A 16,514-nucleotide genomic window follows, 5' to 3' on the forward strand; every position below is an offset into this window, starting at 1 on the left:
TTGCAGAAGGTGAGACTTGATAGTCTAGAAGAAGCTACTATCAGGCGGAACATGTCATGTAGTTTATGTAAAGATGACTTTGCAGAAGGCTGTGTTGATCAACTGGTTATTTGTTTGCCTTGCTCTCACTGTTACCATGCGGATTGCATTATCTCCTGGCTTGAGGTGAATCACTTGTGCCCGTTGTGTCGATATGCAATGCCAACTGTGGAAGAGGGCCAGCCTTCAAATTTGTAATGGAGGCAAATTCTTCGGAATTGTTCCTTTGTATTATGGTATGTAATTTGATATGGATGATCTTGTTTTGTTACAAATTTCTTTGTAGTTCCTTTGGAACCACCTGTGTTCCATTTAAAGATTCCAAATTCCATCACTTAGTACACCAACCATGTTTCGTTTCGTTTTTTCTGCTTTCATTTATCTAATTTGTTATATTGTGCTCATGATTAGGTTGTTCCTACAAGGCCCTAGTGATTTAGTTCATGTCTTGTGCAATTCTTAGTTTGAAAATTTGATTTGATTCTGAAAGCAGCTTACACGTGTGTCTTGCAATTCTTTGCGAATTTGTATCTCATATAGGAACTGCATATCATGTGTTAGTTGAAATGCTAATCATAGTAAAGTAGGCGAGAATATGAGCCTGGAATGTTATCCTTGCTGAAACACGCTAACCCCATTGAATTTAATCGTTGCATCAAGTTCTTCAACATGATTAGTTGTGATTTGCACTATGAGCCTCTCCGCTAGAAATTCCAATTGCATTCAGTAGTTCAGTACCTTAAATTTTCAAAAGTAACCAACAGTTGTGTGTGTAATACTGTATTGGTTCACATTTTACTGTAACATGAAAAAGAAAAAATCATTCACCTGACAATAGATGAGACGCATCAATTATATATGCCGACAACTTATTATGTTCGTTAACCAACCTATGTTCAAACCCCGTAGCTATCGAAATAGACAAACACTATGTTGTAATGCATAGTTGTTGCATTTCACCTGCGTCGATAAGTCATTAACTCATCGACTTAAGAAGCCTTTAGGATATCCAAAACCATTCTTTTTTCTAGCGAAGAGCATTGGGTTTGGGTTTTTCTTTTCTCTAGCCATGGACCTTAGGCTGTTTGAATGGAAACCTTTTGGGTTAGAAAAAAGATTCATTCAATTCAACCCGACCCGTTAACCGCAAGGAAACCGTTTGAAGAAAATTGAGAAAATTAAAATTGAGAAAATTACTAGACCTGAAAACAGTCAAAATGCTCACACCCGTTACTAGACTTGTATATAGTTTTTCCACTCCCCCCAACTCCATTACAAGATTTCTTACTTCTTCTGCTCCTTCTTCTTCCCCCTCCTTCTTTTGCTGCTTCTTCTTCTTCTGCTCCCGAACAACGAAGTCATGGAGAAATTGCGAAGAAAGTTCCCGAAAAATTTCTTAGTCATCTATCCATGCAAATAATTGAAGTGACGAAGACCATATATAACACCATGTACAAAACTAATAACTCTCAAACTCAAAGTGGATATGAAATGAATCTATACATCATGGATTGTATATAGTAACGAATCTATACATCATGTATATTGACATCTTATCTCTAACAGAAAAGCCATACAATTGTTCTGTGAGTTGCATCGTTCAAAGGTGATAGGATCAGCACTTGAGTAGTAGGGTTCATAGTAGTAAACGAATAAAATCTTTCATTTTGTAGCTCTTTATATTCACTGATCCTAGTATTCACCTTGGCCTTTTCTGTTTTTTTTGTTTTGCAGATTGAGTTTGAGTCAAGGTTTTGTATAGGGTAGTCGGCCAAATATTTGATCACAACCCGCCTACTTCTCCGAGGGATGCGCTTGAGAAGATGAAGCTTTTCTTAATGGCATATGATTAAAGGTATTGGAATTCAAGATGAGTGGGGAGGTATACTTTTGCATTCTCTTGTGTTAATTTTGTGAGCTGGTTTGGCTAATGTGTGATGTGATTCTTTGTCTCCATCTTTATGTCGCACTAATGTTACCATAGAAGTTTCATGTTTCGGAGGTGAAAGCTGTGTGTTGATTTTCTACAGAACTTGGTTCATCTTTGCTGATATGACCATGATGTGATTGATGTCATATTAAGTGACAGGAAGAGCCACCTTAGAATGAAATATACATGTTTGTATCAATGTATGTTAACTATGTTTGCGTAGGAGCTCTTAGAATATGCTTGCAGAGGTCAGCATCTCTCTGTAACCATGATCTCTCATCTGTATACATAATGGTATGCTGGGTATGTTTTCTGATTACTGAGATTGAGTATAGGGACTCAGGGAGGAACAAGACCTGATTAGTCTGATACTATTTTCTTTTAGAATGGGAGGATTTCATTTTGGGCTGGTTTTCTTTTGGGGCTCATTCCTCTGAGCCTGTTAAACATTTGGTCTACATAAATCATAGGAGAAGAGAACCTTTCGATAAAAAAATAAAGCTTGATGGGGAGAGATACGCCGGCCGCAAACCTCCTCCGATGGCCTGCCTCATCCGCCGCGACTCACTGCCGATTCCGGAGATCAGGTTTTGCTTCTGTTTTGAATCTATTGTTTGTTGACCCACTCGTCTCGTTAGGTTTGAATTGCTGGGAAAACTTCGGAGTTTCTTTTCTAGTATTTGAATCCAGATCCCCTTTTTCCTCTGATTGGATTTTACTGCTCTTCATTTCATTCAGGATTGCCCTTGAAACTGATTTTATGTTGGAATTGAAAATAGATAAATTCACCTTCTAGAACAGTGCTTCTTCTCCTGAAACTATGAGAATTTTTTATTCGTATTGGGAAACTTGGCTAACATGTAGGTGAAATTACATTGATACAGAATAAAGAGGAGGACCTAATTGCTTTAGTATTAGGATCGCTATAAATATGTCCAGGGTGCCCGTATTCTTTTAACACCTTAGTAATCTCAATCCCCACCGTTCTGTGGATCCTCAGACAGAGATTTGCAGAAGAAACTGTTTTCAGGTATGTATATCATTACGAAATAATCTGTTTTCAAGCATGGCTATTGTGTTAGTGTTTGTACTGTTTATGATTGTTACGAAGTCAGAAGGATTAATCTACATGATACTGTTAGATACTTTATGACATAATATAATAGTTTATATGAAAATACCAAATCATTTATGGTAAAAAGAAGACTTACTCGGCTTTTAGAGAGAAGAATTGATTAAATTTGCTCAACACAAACTCCCGCAAAACCAGGTACGTACATCTTTCTCTTGAAACATGAAAGCCATGTCCATCAAAACGTGGGTACTTCACTGAGGCATTGCATGGCTTCAAATTGATCACCAATCAACTGAATATAAGAAAAAGCTCAATCGTCAATTCCGAGTATAAGAAAAAAAAAGAAGAGGTAACCAGACCATTTCTATTATATATTTTAGACACGCACACAACTTGAGAAGACTTTTTACAGAAAAAACAAGACAATTAAGTAGTGATCACAATAGTAGTGGAGCCATAAATAAGCGTATACAAACAAAGTAGAAAACCTTTCAGACCAAACAAAGAAAAAGAAAAGTCAGAGAGAAGCTTACTTACTTCTGATATCTGGAATGTGAGAAATCTTGGGCCATTCTTCGCCGATGTCCTTGGTGCATCTTTGTTTTAGATGATGACAACATAAAACACGTAGATGCTGTAATTTGGTGAGGCGTTGCATTGCTTCGAGAGAAGGTAGACACTTGAGATTATCACACCTGAAAATAATCAGCTCCACGAGAGATGCAAGGTTGCCCAGCCACTCTGGTAAAGTCTCCACTCCATTGAAAGAACTTATTTCCAACCTTGTAAGCGAAGTCAAGTGTTGAACTTGTTGAGGAAGAGACTTGAGCTTAGGCCACCCGTACAACTCTAATGAGACAAGTTGTTGGGATGGAACTTGAAAATCAGGGAAAGAGTCGAGGTCCTCCCAGAAAGGGCCTAACGACAACTTCTCCAGACGAGCGAGGCAGCTCAGCCCTGTCGGTAGAAACTTCAATTTGTCACAATAACCAACCCCGAATTCACGAAGGTATGTGCATTCCTCTAATCGTGGAATACTCTCCAGATTATGGAACTCACGAATCCGCAACTTCTCCAGAGACACCGGGAGATGAAACTCACTCACTAGACTTCCTATCCCCGCACACCCTCTAACAGACAATTCACGGAGGGATGTGAAACTGCGGAAATCTGGAAGAGATTGTAGACCGTTGCAGTACCCTATAATCAACTCCTCAAGACATGGATTCAAATCCGTAGAAAATGTAACGGATGCTAGCTTGGGGCATCGGATTACACTCAACTCCTGAAGCGAGGGACAGTATTCCGGGACAGCCAAGCAAGATAGATTATTGCAGCCCCCAACTTGCAATTTACGGAGGGATGGGAGGACTCGTGTAAACGAAATGGTCGCTAGATCAAAGCAGCCCCCAACTTGCAATTTACGGAGGGATGGGAGGACTCGTGTAAACGAAACGGTCGCTAGATTATCACATCCGATTACCTCTAATAGCTCAAGAGAGGTGCAGTTTTCAATCCCGCTCGGTAGGGCTGATAATTCATGACAGCGTCCAATAATCAATTCCCGGAGAGATGGAAGGCCCTGTGAGGATGTTAGGCCAATACTAGATAATGCCTTACAGCTGTAAATCTTCAATTTCTGTAGAGAGGTGCAATGATCGAGTTGGCCAATACTAGATAATGCATCACACCATTCAATCCGCAGTTCGCGGAGGGATGAAAGGCCCTCTAGGCCAATACTAGATAATGCATCACACCTGTCAATCTCCAATTTCTGTAGAGAGGTGCAATGATCGAGTTGGCCAATACTAGATAATGCATTACACATATAAATCCACAGTTCCTGTAGAGAGGTGCAATGATCGAGTTGGCCAATACTAGATAATGCATTACAGCTGTCAATCGCCAATTCCTGTAGAGAGGTGCAATGATCGAGTTGGCCAATACTAGATAATGCATAACAGCTTCTAATCCACAGTTCGCGGAGGGATGAAAGGCCCTCTAGGCCAATACTAGATAATGCATTACAGCTTTCAATCTCCAATTCTTGTAGAGAGGTGCAATGATCGAGTTGGCCAATACTAGATAATGCATCACAGCTGCCAATCCGCAGTTCGCGGAGGGATGCCATGCTGTAGGGAATTGGAATGAACCCAATACTTGGACAATATTTGATCGTCAACTCCTCCAAGCAAGGGAACACCTCTACTTTTGTCGTCGTCGTTGTGGGTGCTTCCATCCATTCAATTAGCTCACGGCAGTGGTAAATTCTTAATGTTTTTAGTGCTGGAAATAAGACTATCGTCTCCTTCTCTCGTGTAGCCTCGTAAACAAGATCATAACCATAAATTTCACTTCCAAAGCGTTTTAGGTTATCCATACCATTTATCTCCACATCTCTAAGGAACAGTAGATGGCCTAGTATCGGGAGTTCTCCACATTTGCGGCAGCCAATTAGGACGAGCTTCTTCAAATTGTTGAGAGGCAAAGGGACTTTCATCATCCATGAAGGAAATCTATCACCCATGAATAATTTAATCTTTAAGCTTTCTAACTCGGTGGGTGGTTGGAGTCCTTCGAGTACATTCTCATCATTGCTGGTTAGTCGGCCTGCAGAGAAGACCAAACTTAACTCCACTACATTTTTCTTCTCTTCTAATTTTGCCTTCTTCGCTTCCGCTTCATCCCTTACATTTTCCAGCTTACGAATGGTTAATGTACCCTTCAGTTGGTTCAAGCCACCCAATTCCTCAATTCTACAACCCATCTCATCGCCCACATTAAAGCAAGACAATGTCCGGAGATTAGTTAGTCCCCTGAACATTCCAGCCGGAAATTCTATCTTCTCATCAACATAAAGATGCCTCAAGTTGATCAAGTTTTGCATCTCCCTTGGAAGCTTGTTCAGATCACACTTCTGCATTCGCAATGTTTGAATGTTATAGAGCTTGCCAATTGACTTGGGAAGTGCTTTGATTCTTGTTTTTGAGAGGTCTAGATATCTCAAGTGCTTCAGCTTGCCAAATGAATTTGGCAACTCTTTCATAACTGCTGTATCTAAACTTAAGACCCGCATTGCTTTGAACTTGGAGAAAATGATTTCGGGGACCTTGTCATTTGAAAATAGTGAGCGCAATCTCCCAACAGTTACTTCTGACATGTTTTCTAGTGTTGAAGGTGGACAACGTGCAACATGTCGAACATCATCATTCAACTCCTGTGTCAAGCGCTCACTTTCAGACACTTTTTCTGCAAGATCATGCACAAGATCGTGCATTGTGTACTTCGTAATATTGCCTCCTTCAATTACCTCTTGAAATAAGGAATTGTTTAGTAGAATGTTAAAATATACTTCGCCAGTATGCTCCATCTCATGATGATTTTCGACAGTTGAAGTCTGGAGTAATCCTTGAGCCATCCAAAGCTGGATCAAATTATCTCTTTCAATTTCGAAATCTTTTCTCAACATTGAGCAATATGCAAAACATTGTTTCAAAGGCGATGGCTCCAGATTATCAAAACTCAACTTCAATACCTTCATGATCCTGTCCTCCCCTTCAGGTAGGTCCCATAATCTATTGTCTCGAATTGACAACCATTTATCTTTGCTAGCTCTTGAGCGCAGTAGGCTTCCCAAAACCTGTAGTATATGATACAAGAGTTTAGATTTAAATTAAGACACAAATTAAGTCAAACGTTAAAATGGTTATGAGATTAAAATCATATTCTTATATTTCTAACTTTTTCTATTTGGCTTTTGTTTTTTTTCCTGTGTCCACATCCGTTGCCTTGTATGTTATTTCAGAAACAGAAATATTCTCTACTGAACGCTAAGGCCTCTTTATCAAATGTTGGAACTGCTTTCAATATGAGTTGGAGCTATCTTGTATTATAATTTCAAGTGAGATGCATCCAAATAAAAACTACAAAGCAAATATATATGTATATCGTGTTCTCAATGAAAAGAAACAAGTGGAATTTTCGTTAATAACTTGATATCATATGAAATTTAGTACCTTTGCAACCAAGGGTACCCCTCCACACTTCTTAGCAATCGCCATCCCAATTCTTTCTAGTTCTGCATCAATGAAACCATTTTCGTCTAAATTTAAAGCTCTTTGCTTTATAATGGACCAACATTCCTTCTCTGATAGATTTCTCAACTCAGGTCTGGGGAGTGTTTCCGCAATAGTTGACACATCAGTGCTACGGGTGGTGACGATAATGCAGCTTCCGGGATTAGAATTCAGCTTTGACAAACAACTCATCAAGCTATCCCACTTTTCCCTATCCTCATTCCAAACATCATCGAGCACCAGAACATATCTCTTCCCTGTTACCTCCTCTCTCAGAACTTTAAGCAATGCATCTTGGCTTTTCATTCCAGCCTTTCCTGGTACTAGAGAGTCTACCATCTGACTTAAAATCGTATCCACTTCAAAAGTGTTAGACACACACACCCATATTCTTTTATGGAAGTATGTACCTATGGCAGGTTCATTGTACACTGATTTAGCCAGAGTCGTCTTCCCCAGTCCAGCCATTCCCACAATGGCCATAACTGAAAGATTCTTCTGCTGATTGTCGGAGCTGATCAACGTCGTAACTATCTTTGTCACAGCGTCTTTCCTTCCAACAACTTTTTCACCATCCTCAAAAAATGAATCAGTTTGCACTCGATCTGGTCGTTGCCTTGAATCTCCTTTTTTTGCAACCAAGTTGATTAAAGGTGCCTCATTCTTAAGCTCCACCAGAGAATCATTAATCTTCTTAATCTTATGCGCCATTTTGAAACGAAACCAAAGAGGATTGGAGGCAGAAAGGAAGTTGAGTACCTTTCTCTTCATGTGGTTTCGCAGCTCCACCTGTGTTCGGAGAAGTTCATACTCGAACTCGTCCAAAACATCATCTGCGTCTTCGGCTACCTGCAGAGGCAGAACCAGGAAATACAAGTGAGGGGGGCGATATAAAAGAGGTTATTGAAAAAAAAAAACATAGTCTATAATATAATAAAGTTTTTAAATAAGGTTATACATTAAAAATGGACTAGTCGCTCCTGCATATCGCGAAAGTCATTAATAATCGAGTCATCAATAATCAATTTTATAGCAGCATATTCGTATAATCGAGTCATCAATAATCAATAATCAAACTCTATTGTTTCAGTTGCATCGAATCTTATTCGTTGCATATGAGGAAGATGTATTTGTAATCTCTCAACTGATTTTGAACATATTTGTACAAATATGCTGCTATGAGTTTGATTATTTATAGAATAGTAAATGACCATTTACTACTAATTTAACTTCATTTTAGCCAATTTCAATGAAAATCTCTTTACCAACCCCATTCCAATGAATTCTAATAAAAGGACGTCATTACCGTTGACCTCATTTAACTCTCTTTCTCTGTTTCTCACTATCAAAATCTCTTTCTCTCTCTCTCTCTCTCTCTCTCTCTCTCTCTCTCTCTCTCTCTCTCTCTCTCTCTCTCTCTCTCTCTCTCTCTCTCTCTCCCTCTCCTCTCTCTCTCTCTCTCTCTCTCTCTCTCTCTCTCTTTCCTCTCTCTCTCTCTCTTTCTCTCTCTCTCTCTCTCTCTCTCTCTCTCTCTCTCTCTCTCTCTCTCTCTCTCTCTCTCTCTCTCTCATAAGGCATCGCCGACGACGACGGTCGAGATCGAGCAGCCTCCGATGAGTCGCTCCACCACATCCTCTATAAGGTCTAGCAACCTTGTCGCTGTCGGTCGGCATGGGATCTGAATCCTATCACGAAGACAAGGCCGACGCTGACGAGAAAAAGAGCGGTGGTAGATGACGGAGGCAGGGAGACAACAATCTCCTCGAAGGTAGACTTGGTGAGGATGGAGATGTTGCCGTCGGCGGTGTATTGCTGCAGAGATTGGAGAAGGTGTGGCCGAATGTGTGAAGGTGTGGCCGAATCTGTGAAGGTTTGGAGTGAAGTGACTGCCAATCTCCTTGGTGGCGGATTGCTACAGAGATGCCGGATTTATGAAGGTTTTGAGTGAAGCGACGTTTACTACCCCCAGTAAAAGTTTACTAGGGGTAGTAAATTTTATTTTTTGCATCTAAGTTGATTTTTCTCCGTTTTAATGTGTACTTATGACCTTGGAGATATTGTTTTGCAAGCTTACTACCCCAGTATAAGTTTACTGGGGGTAATAAACTTTATTTTTTCGCAAGTTTACTACCCCCAGTAAAAGTTTACTAGGGGTAATAAACTTTATTTTTTCGCATCTAGGTTGTTCTTCCTCTGTTTTAGTGTGTATTATGGCATTGAAAATATTTTTTTGCAAGTTTACTACCCTTGATAAAAGATTACTGGGGGTAGTAAACTTTAGTTTTTCAAATCTAAATTGTTCTTCCTCTGTTTTAGTGTGTATTATGGTCTTGAAAATACTGTTTTGCAAGTTTACTACCCCTAGTAAAAGTTTACTAGGGGTAGTAAATTTTTTTTTTTCATCTACGTTGATTTTTCTCCATTTTAATGTGTACTTATAGCCTTAGAGATATTATTTTGCAAGATTACTACCCCCAGTAAGATGTTTACTAGGGGTGGTAAACTTTATTTTTTGCATATATGTTGATTTTTTCTCTCCTTTAAGGTATATAATGGTCATAGGAAAACTGTATTGCAAGTTTACTACCCCCAACAGAAGTTTACTAGTGGTAGTAAACTTTATTTTTCTGCATCTAAGTTGATTTTTCACTGCTTTAAGGTGTATAATGGTCATGGATAAACTTTATTTTGAGTTTACTACCCCCAGTAAAAGTTTTCTAGGGGTAGTAAACTTTATTTTGAGTGACTGGCACCGGAGCCCGATGTGCTTCCGGCAAAGTCTTCCCTCTATCTTTTTCACTTTTTCTCTTTAAGTAAAAGCTAAGGGTAAAAAAGTCTTTAAAAATATAATTTTATTATATTTTAATAAAGATTTGTGTATTTGGGCTTAAAATAAGTACCTTGTATTCAAATGGGCTAATAAAAAAGATTATCATTGAAATGGGGTTTGACTTTTTCTATTTTGTGCAAATGGTCTTTTTCCCTTTATAGAAGACAATGCTAATTGGTGGGGTGAGGTAGAAGTATAATTGTATTAGAAATAGGTTAATATAAAGCTTTTAATAAAAAAGATTATCATTAAAATATGATTTGACTTTTTCTATTTTGTGCAAATGGTCTTTTTCCCTTTATAGAAGACAATGTTAATTGGTGGGGTGAGGTAGAAGTATAATTGTATTAGGAATAGGTTAATATAAAGCTTTTATTATTCTTTATTGGACTAAACACCTAATTTTTCTAGAAAGAGAAAGTTTTTATTGTTTTTATTAGTAAATCAAACCAATCTAGAGGACTGGAGGGGTGCCAGCATAGCTAAAACTTCTAAACTAGCTAGACTCCAAACATCAAATGCAGATAAAATCATAAATCTGGGGGTGCCATGGCACCCCTTGGTTTCTATGTACCTGTTTAAGTTTCTTGACCCATTTCTCTACTGGCGTGCCCCGAGCATCTAGTCTCTGATCCGCAGCGCTGCCTAAGAAATCTTGAATGTTGGATAAGGACCGTCTGAGCTTCTCCAGTTCGGTGTGGAACCCCCATGCAAGACCAATTTTGTTAGCGGCAAGTGAAGACACCTTGGTCAGAATCCCCTCAGCAGCGAAAGTGAGCACAAATTCAGCTGCCATCTTCTTCCTCACGAACTCTCTGAACAAACAACAGTGTAAGTTGTGCTCCGATCAAATATAAAGGCAGATGTGTAGAAAGAATTAGATACCTTTCTTCCCTAGATAGGAAAACTAGTGCCCAAAAAGGTCGAGGAATACGAATAGGTTGGATCTGGCAAGGTAAGGTAAGAATAATGCTCGTCCTTCTTGATAGGCTCATCCTTCTTAATATTCAAAACTTGTTGTAATGTTCATCCTTCTTGATAGGCTCATCCTTCTTAATATTCAAAACTTGTTGTAATGTTCATCCTTCTTGATAGGCTCAGGCTCTCTGTAAGGGCTGGACGAGTCTTTCGTATAAGGACGCTAAGTAAATAACTACAATCGAAAGCACACATAAAGTAATGTACGTGACTACGTGTGCATGTAATTAAATGCATAAAGCCTACTAAAGACACCAACTTCATAATGCAAGAAGTTACCCTAGTTAACTATATGCAACACACAATACGTAGTTTGTGACTTGGCCCCTACCTTCCTCGAAACTGTACAATTTTCTTGCTACAGTGTTAATTGACTAATATATTGATGGTAGATTAGAATTGTAACTAAGATACTGGAACCCACCAATGAATTGAGCAGGAGTTTCTGAATCGAGAATGATGAAGCCTCCTCAAAAGAAAGAAACACCAATTAAGCTTTTGAAAAATGAAAATAATACAATATTAAATCTCGTAATTATTCTTCTCCTAGTTGATAATGGCTATCTAGGTTATATTCTATGATTATTTAAAAAAAAATGTTAGAAAGAAAGGCTTTCCTAATTCTAGTAGAAATTAAGATATTCCTAGTTGATTTAGTGCTAAATGGGTATATATACAACGCTAATTCACTGAACGTGCATACGGATATCACCACTTCTCCTTCAATCATGCCTTCAGCGCCCGAGAAGAACCTTTTCTTTAGCAGAGTGTTGCAGAGAGAAACAATTGAACCTGCAGGGCCTGGTTACGAGGACCAGCTTCCGATCAGTTTCTATTTTGTAAAGAAAACCCGGAGCTGGTATGATAATCCACTGGATTATACTCATGTAGCCTCCATATCTGATGCCACAGATTGTGCCATCTTTTACTCTCGTAGAAATAACAGACTGGGGTACACACCACTTATGACTCGCTCCCTTTCGAGCATTGGTGTCCCACAAGAGGAGCAACCAACTGTCCTTGACAAAATATTCGGGGTGCTTCAAACGGCCTTCCCCGAGGGCTTCATTCTTGTCATGGTAGTTCAAGTTACTGTGCGTTTGTTGGGTGGTTTTGATGATCTTGATACCATTTCCGCACTTGTATGCGACTCTCCCGATTCTGTGTTTAGCTTAGGTTATTGGCTTACGGATGAGTTATGCTATGAAACTCATGCAATAAGTGGTGTTGACTATCATGGAACAGCTATCCCCATTGAGAGGCTTTCATTGGAATCCTTTGAAGCTCTTCCTAGGATCGTCAGGTTTACCCCTGCAACTAGATCATCGATTGAGAGCTTGCAGAAGGTGAGACTTGATAGTTTAGAAGAAGCTACTATCAGGCGGAACATGTCATGTAGTATATGTAAAGATGACTTTGCAGAAGGCTGTGTTGATCAACTGGTTATTTGTTTGCCTTGCTCTCACTGTTACCATGCGGATTGCATTATCTCCTGGCTTGAGGTGAATCACTTGTGCCCGTTGTGTCGATATGCAATGCCAACTGTGGAAGAGGGCCAGCCTTCAAATTTGTAATGTAGGCAAATTCTTCGGAATTGTTCCTTTGTATTATGGTATGTAATTTGATATGGATGATCTTGTTTTGTTACAAATTTCTTTGTAGTTCCTTTGGAACCACCTGTGTTCCATGTAAAGATTCCAAATTCCATCACTTAGTACACCAACCATGCTTCGTTTCGTTTTTTCTGCTTTCACTTATCTAATTTGTTATATTGTGCTCATGATTAGGTTATTCCTATAAGGCCCTAGTGATTTAGTTCATGTCTTGTGCAATTCTTTGAAAATTTGATTTGATTCTGAAAGTAGCTTACACTTGTGTCTTGCAATTCTTTGCAAATTTATATCATGTGTTAGTTGAAATGCTAATCATAGTAAAGTAGGCGAGAATATGAGCCTGGAATGTTATCCTTGCTGAAACAAGCTAAACACCATTGAATGTTATCCTTGCATCAAGTTCTTCAACATGATTAGTTGTGATTTTCACTATGAGCCTCTCCTCTAGAAATTCCAATTGCATTCAGTAGTTTAGTACCTTAAATTTTCAAAAGTAACCAACAGTTATGTGTGTAATATTGTATTGGTTCACATTTTACTGTACATGATTTTGTTCATTAACCAACTTATGTTCTAACCCCGTATCTATCAAAATAGGCAGACACTATGTTGTAATGCATAGTTGTTGCATTTCACCTGCGCCGATGAGTTAATGACTTAAGAAGCTTTTTGGATACCCAAAACTGTTCTTTTTTCTAACGAAGAGCATTTGGGTTTTTCTTTTCTCTAGCCTAGGGCCTTGGGCCGTTTGAATGAAAGCCTTTCGGGGTAGAAAAAAGGTTCATTCAATTCAACCCGACCCGACCCGTTAACCGCGACAAAACCGTTCGAAGAAAATTGAGAAAATTACTAGACCTGAAAACAGTCAAAACGCCCAATCCGTTACTAGACTTATATATGCTTTTTCCACGCACCCCAACTCCATTACAAGATTTCTTACTTCTTTTGCTCCTTCTTCTTCCTCCTCCTTCTTTTGCTGCTTCTTCTTCTTCTTCTTCTTCTTCTTCTTCTTCTTCTGCAAGAAGCTCTGTAAGGAATGGCTGCTCCTCCTGTTCCAGGTCTCAGGTTTCAGCCCAGTGATGAAGAGATTGTTAGGGTTTACTTGATCCCCAAGATACTGGGTAGGCTGAACCCTTATGACGTAGTCACCACCGAAGATGTCTACTCCACCAGCCCTGAGCAACTTCCACTCGGTTAGTTCTCTATTACATGAAAAAGAAGGGTTCTTGATTTCCTATATATGCATTTCTTGTATGAAATTGGGTTTCTATGCTACATTTGCTTCTCTGTTTTCATTGCTCTGGCTCTGGTTTGTTTCTTTATCTTTATTTACGTTACTTCAAGCTATGATGATTAAGTTTTACTTTGTTTCTTTGTCTTTATTTACGTTCTGGGTCTCAACTTCAAGCTCTGGTGATTAAGTTTTACTGGGTTTGTTTCTTTATCTTTATTTTCGTTCTGGTCTCAGCTTCAAGCTATGGTGGGTGATTAAGTTTTACTGGGTTTGTTTCTTTATCTTTATTTACGTTCTGGGTTTCAACTTCAAGCTATGGTGATTGAGTTTTACTGTTTCTGCATTACCCACTTAGAGTTTCTGATTCTTTTTTCTTTTAATGGTTCAATCGCTATGGTTTCATTATTCTTAAGAGGGTAAATGTGTTGCTCCTGTGAAGTTAATGTTATCGATTTCTTGAATTAAAGTATTTAGCTTTAGGAGAAAATGATGCTTAGTCTAGACATCTGGTTGTGAACTTTTTGGTATAGCCAGAAGAATGCTGTTCACATGTGAATCTGAGATTGGTTAAATTTAGGCCTTTTGGTCATCATGGTCATGTTCCCATCAGTCTTGAAGTGCTGTGAAGTTTTTGTTTTTCTGATTGAAATGGGAGATGGAAACTAGCCCTCAAATACCTCTGAGTGTAATGGGATGAGATGTATGTGATTCCTTCACACTCCACAAAATATATGGGTTTGTATAAATTGCATTAAAGCACATTAATTGGAGCCTTGGAAGTGAAAAGAGATTCTCCGAGTACCCAGAATATATATTACATTAGTTCTGTAAACATTGCCTTACTGCTTTATTATGGTGACATAAAAGGGGACCTTGAAATGGTCACTATTTCAGTTGAGCTCAACATAATGCTACTTTTCTGAATCTGTTGTTGAATGATTTTGCAGGTAATGATGCTGGACACTTCATAGACAATGAATGGTACTTCTACACAACTAGGCCAATCAGCAGCCATTATAGAACAAGAAATGGCTTCTACTTTGCCACCTCTATGAATGAGCCAATCTTACATAACAATAACGTGGTTGGTTTCAGAAGGTTTCTGAGGTTTTACCTTGGTAGCAGGCCAGAAACAGGAATCGAAACTGAATGGACTGTCCATGAGTTTCGAGCTAACCCTGCTGTATTTCCAGCAGCGAATCTACTTGGTAGTGTTGTTCAGGAGAAGGTAATTACTTATTTCCTAATCTTTAGTTTCCAACTGAGAAACACAGCGCGCTGATACTGTTATACTTTATCTTCTTGCAGCTATCCAGTATGGTAATGTGCAAAATTGTTCGTATACAAGAACTTTCTGACAATTCATCGGAGGAAGGAGTCAAGGATGAAAGCGGTTCTTCTAGGATTAATCTGCTGCAGAATACAAGACTGAATCTACAAAGTAGTTTGTAGATAAGTACTATTTGAAGAAACTAAGCTGCTGCAGAAGATTAGAGCAGATATAGTTTAGTTTTGCAGATAGTTCGAGGATTGATATGGATGAGCTGCAGAATAAAAGACTGAATCTACAGATTAGATAAGTACTATTTGAAGGAACTAAGCTGCTGCAGAAGATTAGAGCAGATATAGTTTAGTTTTGCAGATAGGTACTAGTATTCAGTGCATATCAAAATGGTTTTTTTTTGGGTACGATGATAGGTATGACCTTCTTGTTTGCAAATCAGCTGACCACAATAGAATCACATTATTCTTTGATGCCTTGATTGTTTTGTACATGTATGTGTGTACATCTTGCTAAACAGACAACAGTTACATGATATGGAAAGACTAGAAATGAGGTGCATTGTTCTTGGAATATTATTCTCTGATAATTAATTTCTGTGTTCCCATATGTGCTAACAATTAGAATTACTACATATTTGAGGTGTTCAATCTTGTTTATGAAACCTGTAGAGAAGAACAGGTTGGCTTATGCATGTGTGGTTTTATGTAAACCAAATGGTCTTGCAAATTCTGAAGTATTTAGGAAATTAGGAGAACTGATCAGCTATCAGATGCAACTTCTTTTATTTATTCTATTTCTTTTAGGTAGATTCACTATTCACATACATATTATCTTAATACGCACCTTGCTTATTTGTAATCTTCTTTAATACATATTTACCCTTGTATCCAAGATTAACCTAGAAAAGAAAAACAGGGAACTTAGTTATAGATCACCAGATCGTTGCAATTCAATTTTATAAACAAACGAACGAGTTATAAAAAATGGTAAAGAAAATGGGCAATACAGAAAGATGAGGTTGGTGTGGAAAGATCATACTCAGGCAATTTTTTACATAAAAAATGTGTACAATGTTGCTATTAAAACGACTAATTACTCATATATCGTGATTATACGGATACTATTAAATATATGTTTAAATAATAATTGTACGGATACCAGCAAATGAGAGAAACTAAAACAAGTTTGAGAGATTGTTTGTAAAGGTCCCAAACCAGAGTAAAATCAACCTTTCCTCTCCTCGTAGATAATAATTACTTCACATAAAGTCTCCCATCTTATAGACAAATCAAATATGCATTTCATGAGCAAGGGTATTTCCGTAATTAGACAACTCGAGCGCACCGAGAACTAAAACACAGGCAAGCACATCCCTCCTCCGTCGCCAAAAAGGCAGGAAGCCATCTCTCCGTCGAGGGTATTTCCGTAATTGTGGACACGGCGACTCATTTTTT

At 38.5% G+C, this 16,514-nt stretch overlaps 3 protein-coding genes across 3 annotated transcripts; 1 reads left to right on the plus strand and 2 right to left on the minus strand.

Moving 5' to 3' along the window:
• Window positions 1–1,450: 1,450 nt before the first annotated feature.
• Window positions 1,451–5,544, minus strand: LOC101302580 (putative disease resistance protein RGA3-like). Its single transcript, XM_004306039.1, has 2 exons — window positions 3,582–5,544; window positions 1,451–3,336 (listed from the first exon to the last, which is right to left on the minus strand). The coding sequence occupies exons 1-2, from the start codon at window positions 5,542–5,544 to the stop codon at window positions 3,326–3,328; spliced, it is 1,974 nt and encodes a 657-aa protein (XP_004306087.1). The 3' UTR covers window positions 1,451–3,325.
• Window positions 5,545–5,645: 101 nt separating this feature from the next.
• On the minus strand, window positions 5,646–10,746 carry LOC101302861 (putative disease resistance protein RGA3-like). Its single transcript, XM_004306040.1, has 4 exons — window positions 10,525–10,746; window positions 7,061–7,969; window positions 5,737–6,684; window positions 5,646–5,654 (listed from the first exon to the last, which is right to left on the minus strand). Exons 1-4 carry the CDS (start codon window positions 10,744–10,746, stop codon window positions 5,646–5,648), a joined length of 2,088 nt encoding a protein of 695 aa, XP_004306088.1.
• A 2,831-nt stretch (window positions 10,747–13,577) lies between these two features.
• LOC101303151 (NAC transcription factor 29-like) lies at window positions 13,578–15,227 on the plus strand. Its single transcript, XM_004306041.1, has 3 exons — window positions 13,578–13,734; window positions 14,723–15,003; window positions 15,084–15,227. Exons 1-3 carry the CDS (start codon window positions 13,578–13,580, stop codon window positions 15,225–15,227), a joined length of 582 nt encoding a protein of 193 aa, XP_004306089.1.
• The last annotated feature ends 1,287 nt before the right edge of the window (window positions 15,228–16,514 follow it).

Source organism: Fragaria vesca, linkage group LG6, assembly GCF_000184155.1.
Source record: "Fragaria vesca subsp. vesca linkage group LG6, FraVesHawaii_1.0, whole genome shotgun sequence".
Classification (NCBI taxonomy): Eukaryota; Viridiplantae; Streptophyta; class Magnoliopsida; order Rosales; family Rosaceae; genus Fragaria; species Fragaria vesca.

Excerpts from the sequence above, each read along its gene's own strand:
- LOC101302580 (XM_004306039.1), bottom strand. The coding sequence starts at position 5,544 with ATGAAAGTCCCTTTGCCTCTCAACAATTTGAAGAAGCTCGTCCTAATT.
- LOC101303151 (XM_004306041.1), top strand. The coding sequence starts at position 13,578 with ATGGCTGCTCCTCCTGTTCCAGGTCTCAGGTTTCAGCCCAGTGATGAA. Across the intron at positions 13,735-14,722 it reads CCCTGAGCAACTTCCACTCG|GTAATGATGCTGGACACTTC; the intron begins GTTAGTTCTCTA and ends ATGATTTTGCAG. Across the intron at positions 15,004-15,083 it reads GTAGTGTTGTTCAGGAGAAG|CTATCCAGTATGGTAATGTG; the intron begins GTAATTACTTAT and ends ATCTTCTTGCAG.
- LOC101302861 (XM_004306040.1), bottom strand. The coding sequence starts at position 10,746 with ATGGCAGCTGAATTTGTGCTCACTTTCGCTGCTGAGGGGATTCTGACC. Across the intron at positions 7,970-10,524 it reads GGGTCAAGAAACTTAAACAG|GTAGCCGAAGACGCAGATGA; the intron begins GTACATAGAAAC and ends CTGCCTCTGCAG. Across the intron at positions 6,685-7,060 it reads GGGTACCCTTGGTTGCAAAG|GTTTTGGGAAGCCTACTGCG; the intron begins GTACTAAATTTC and ends CATATACTACAG.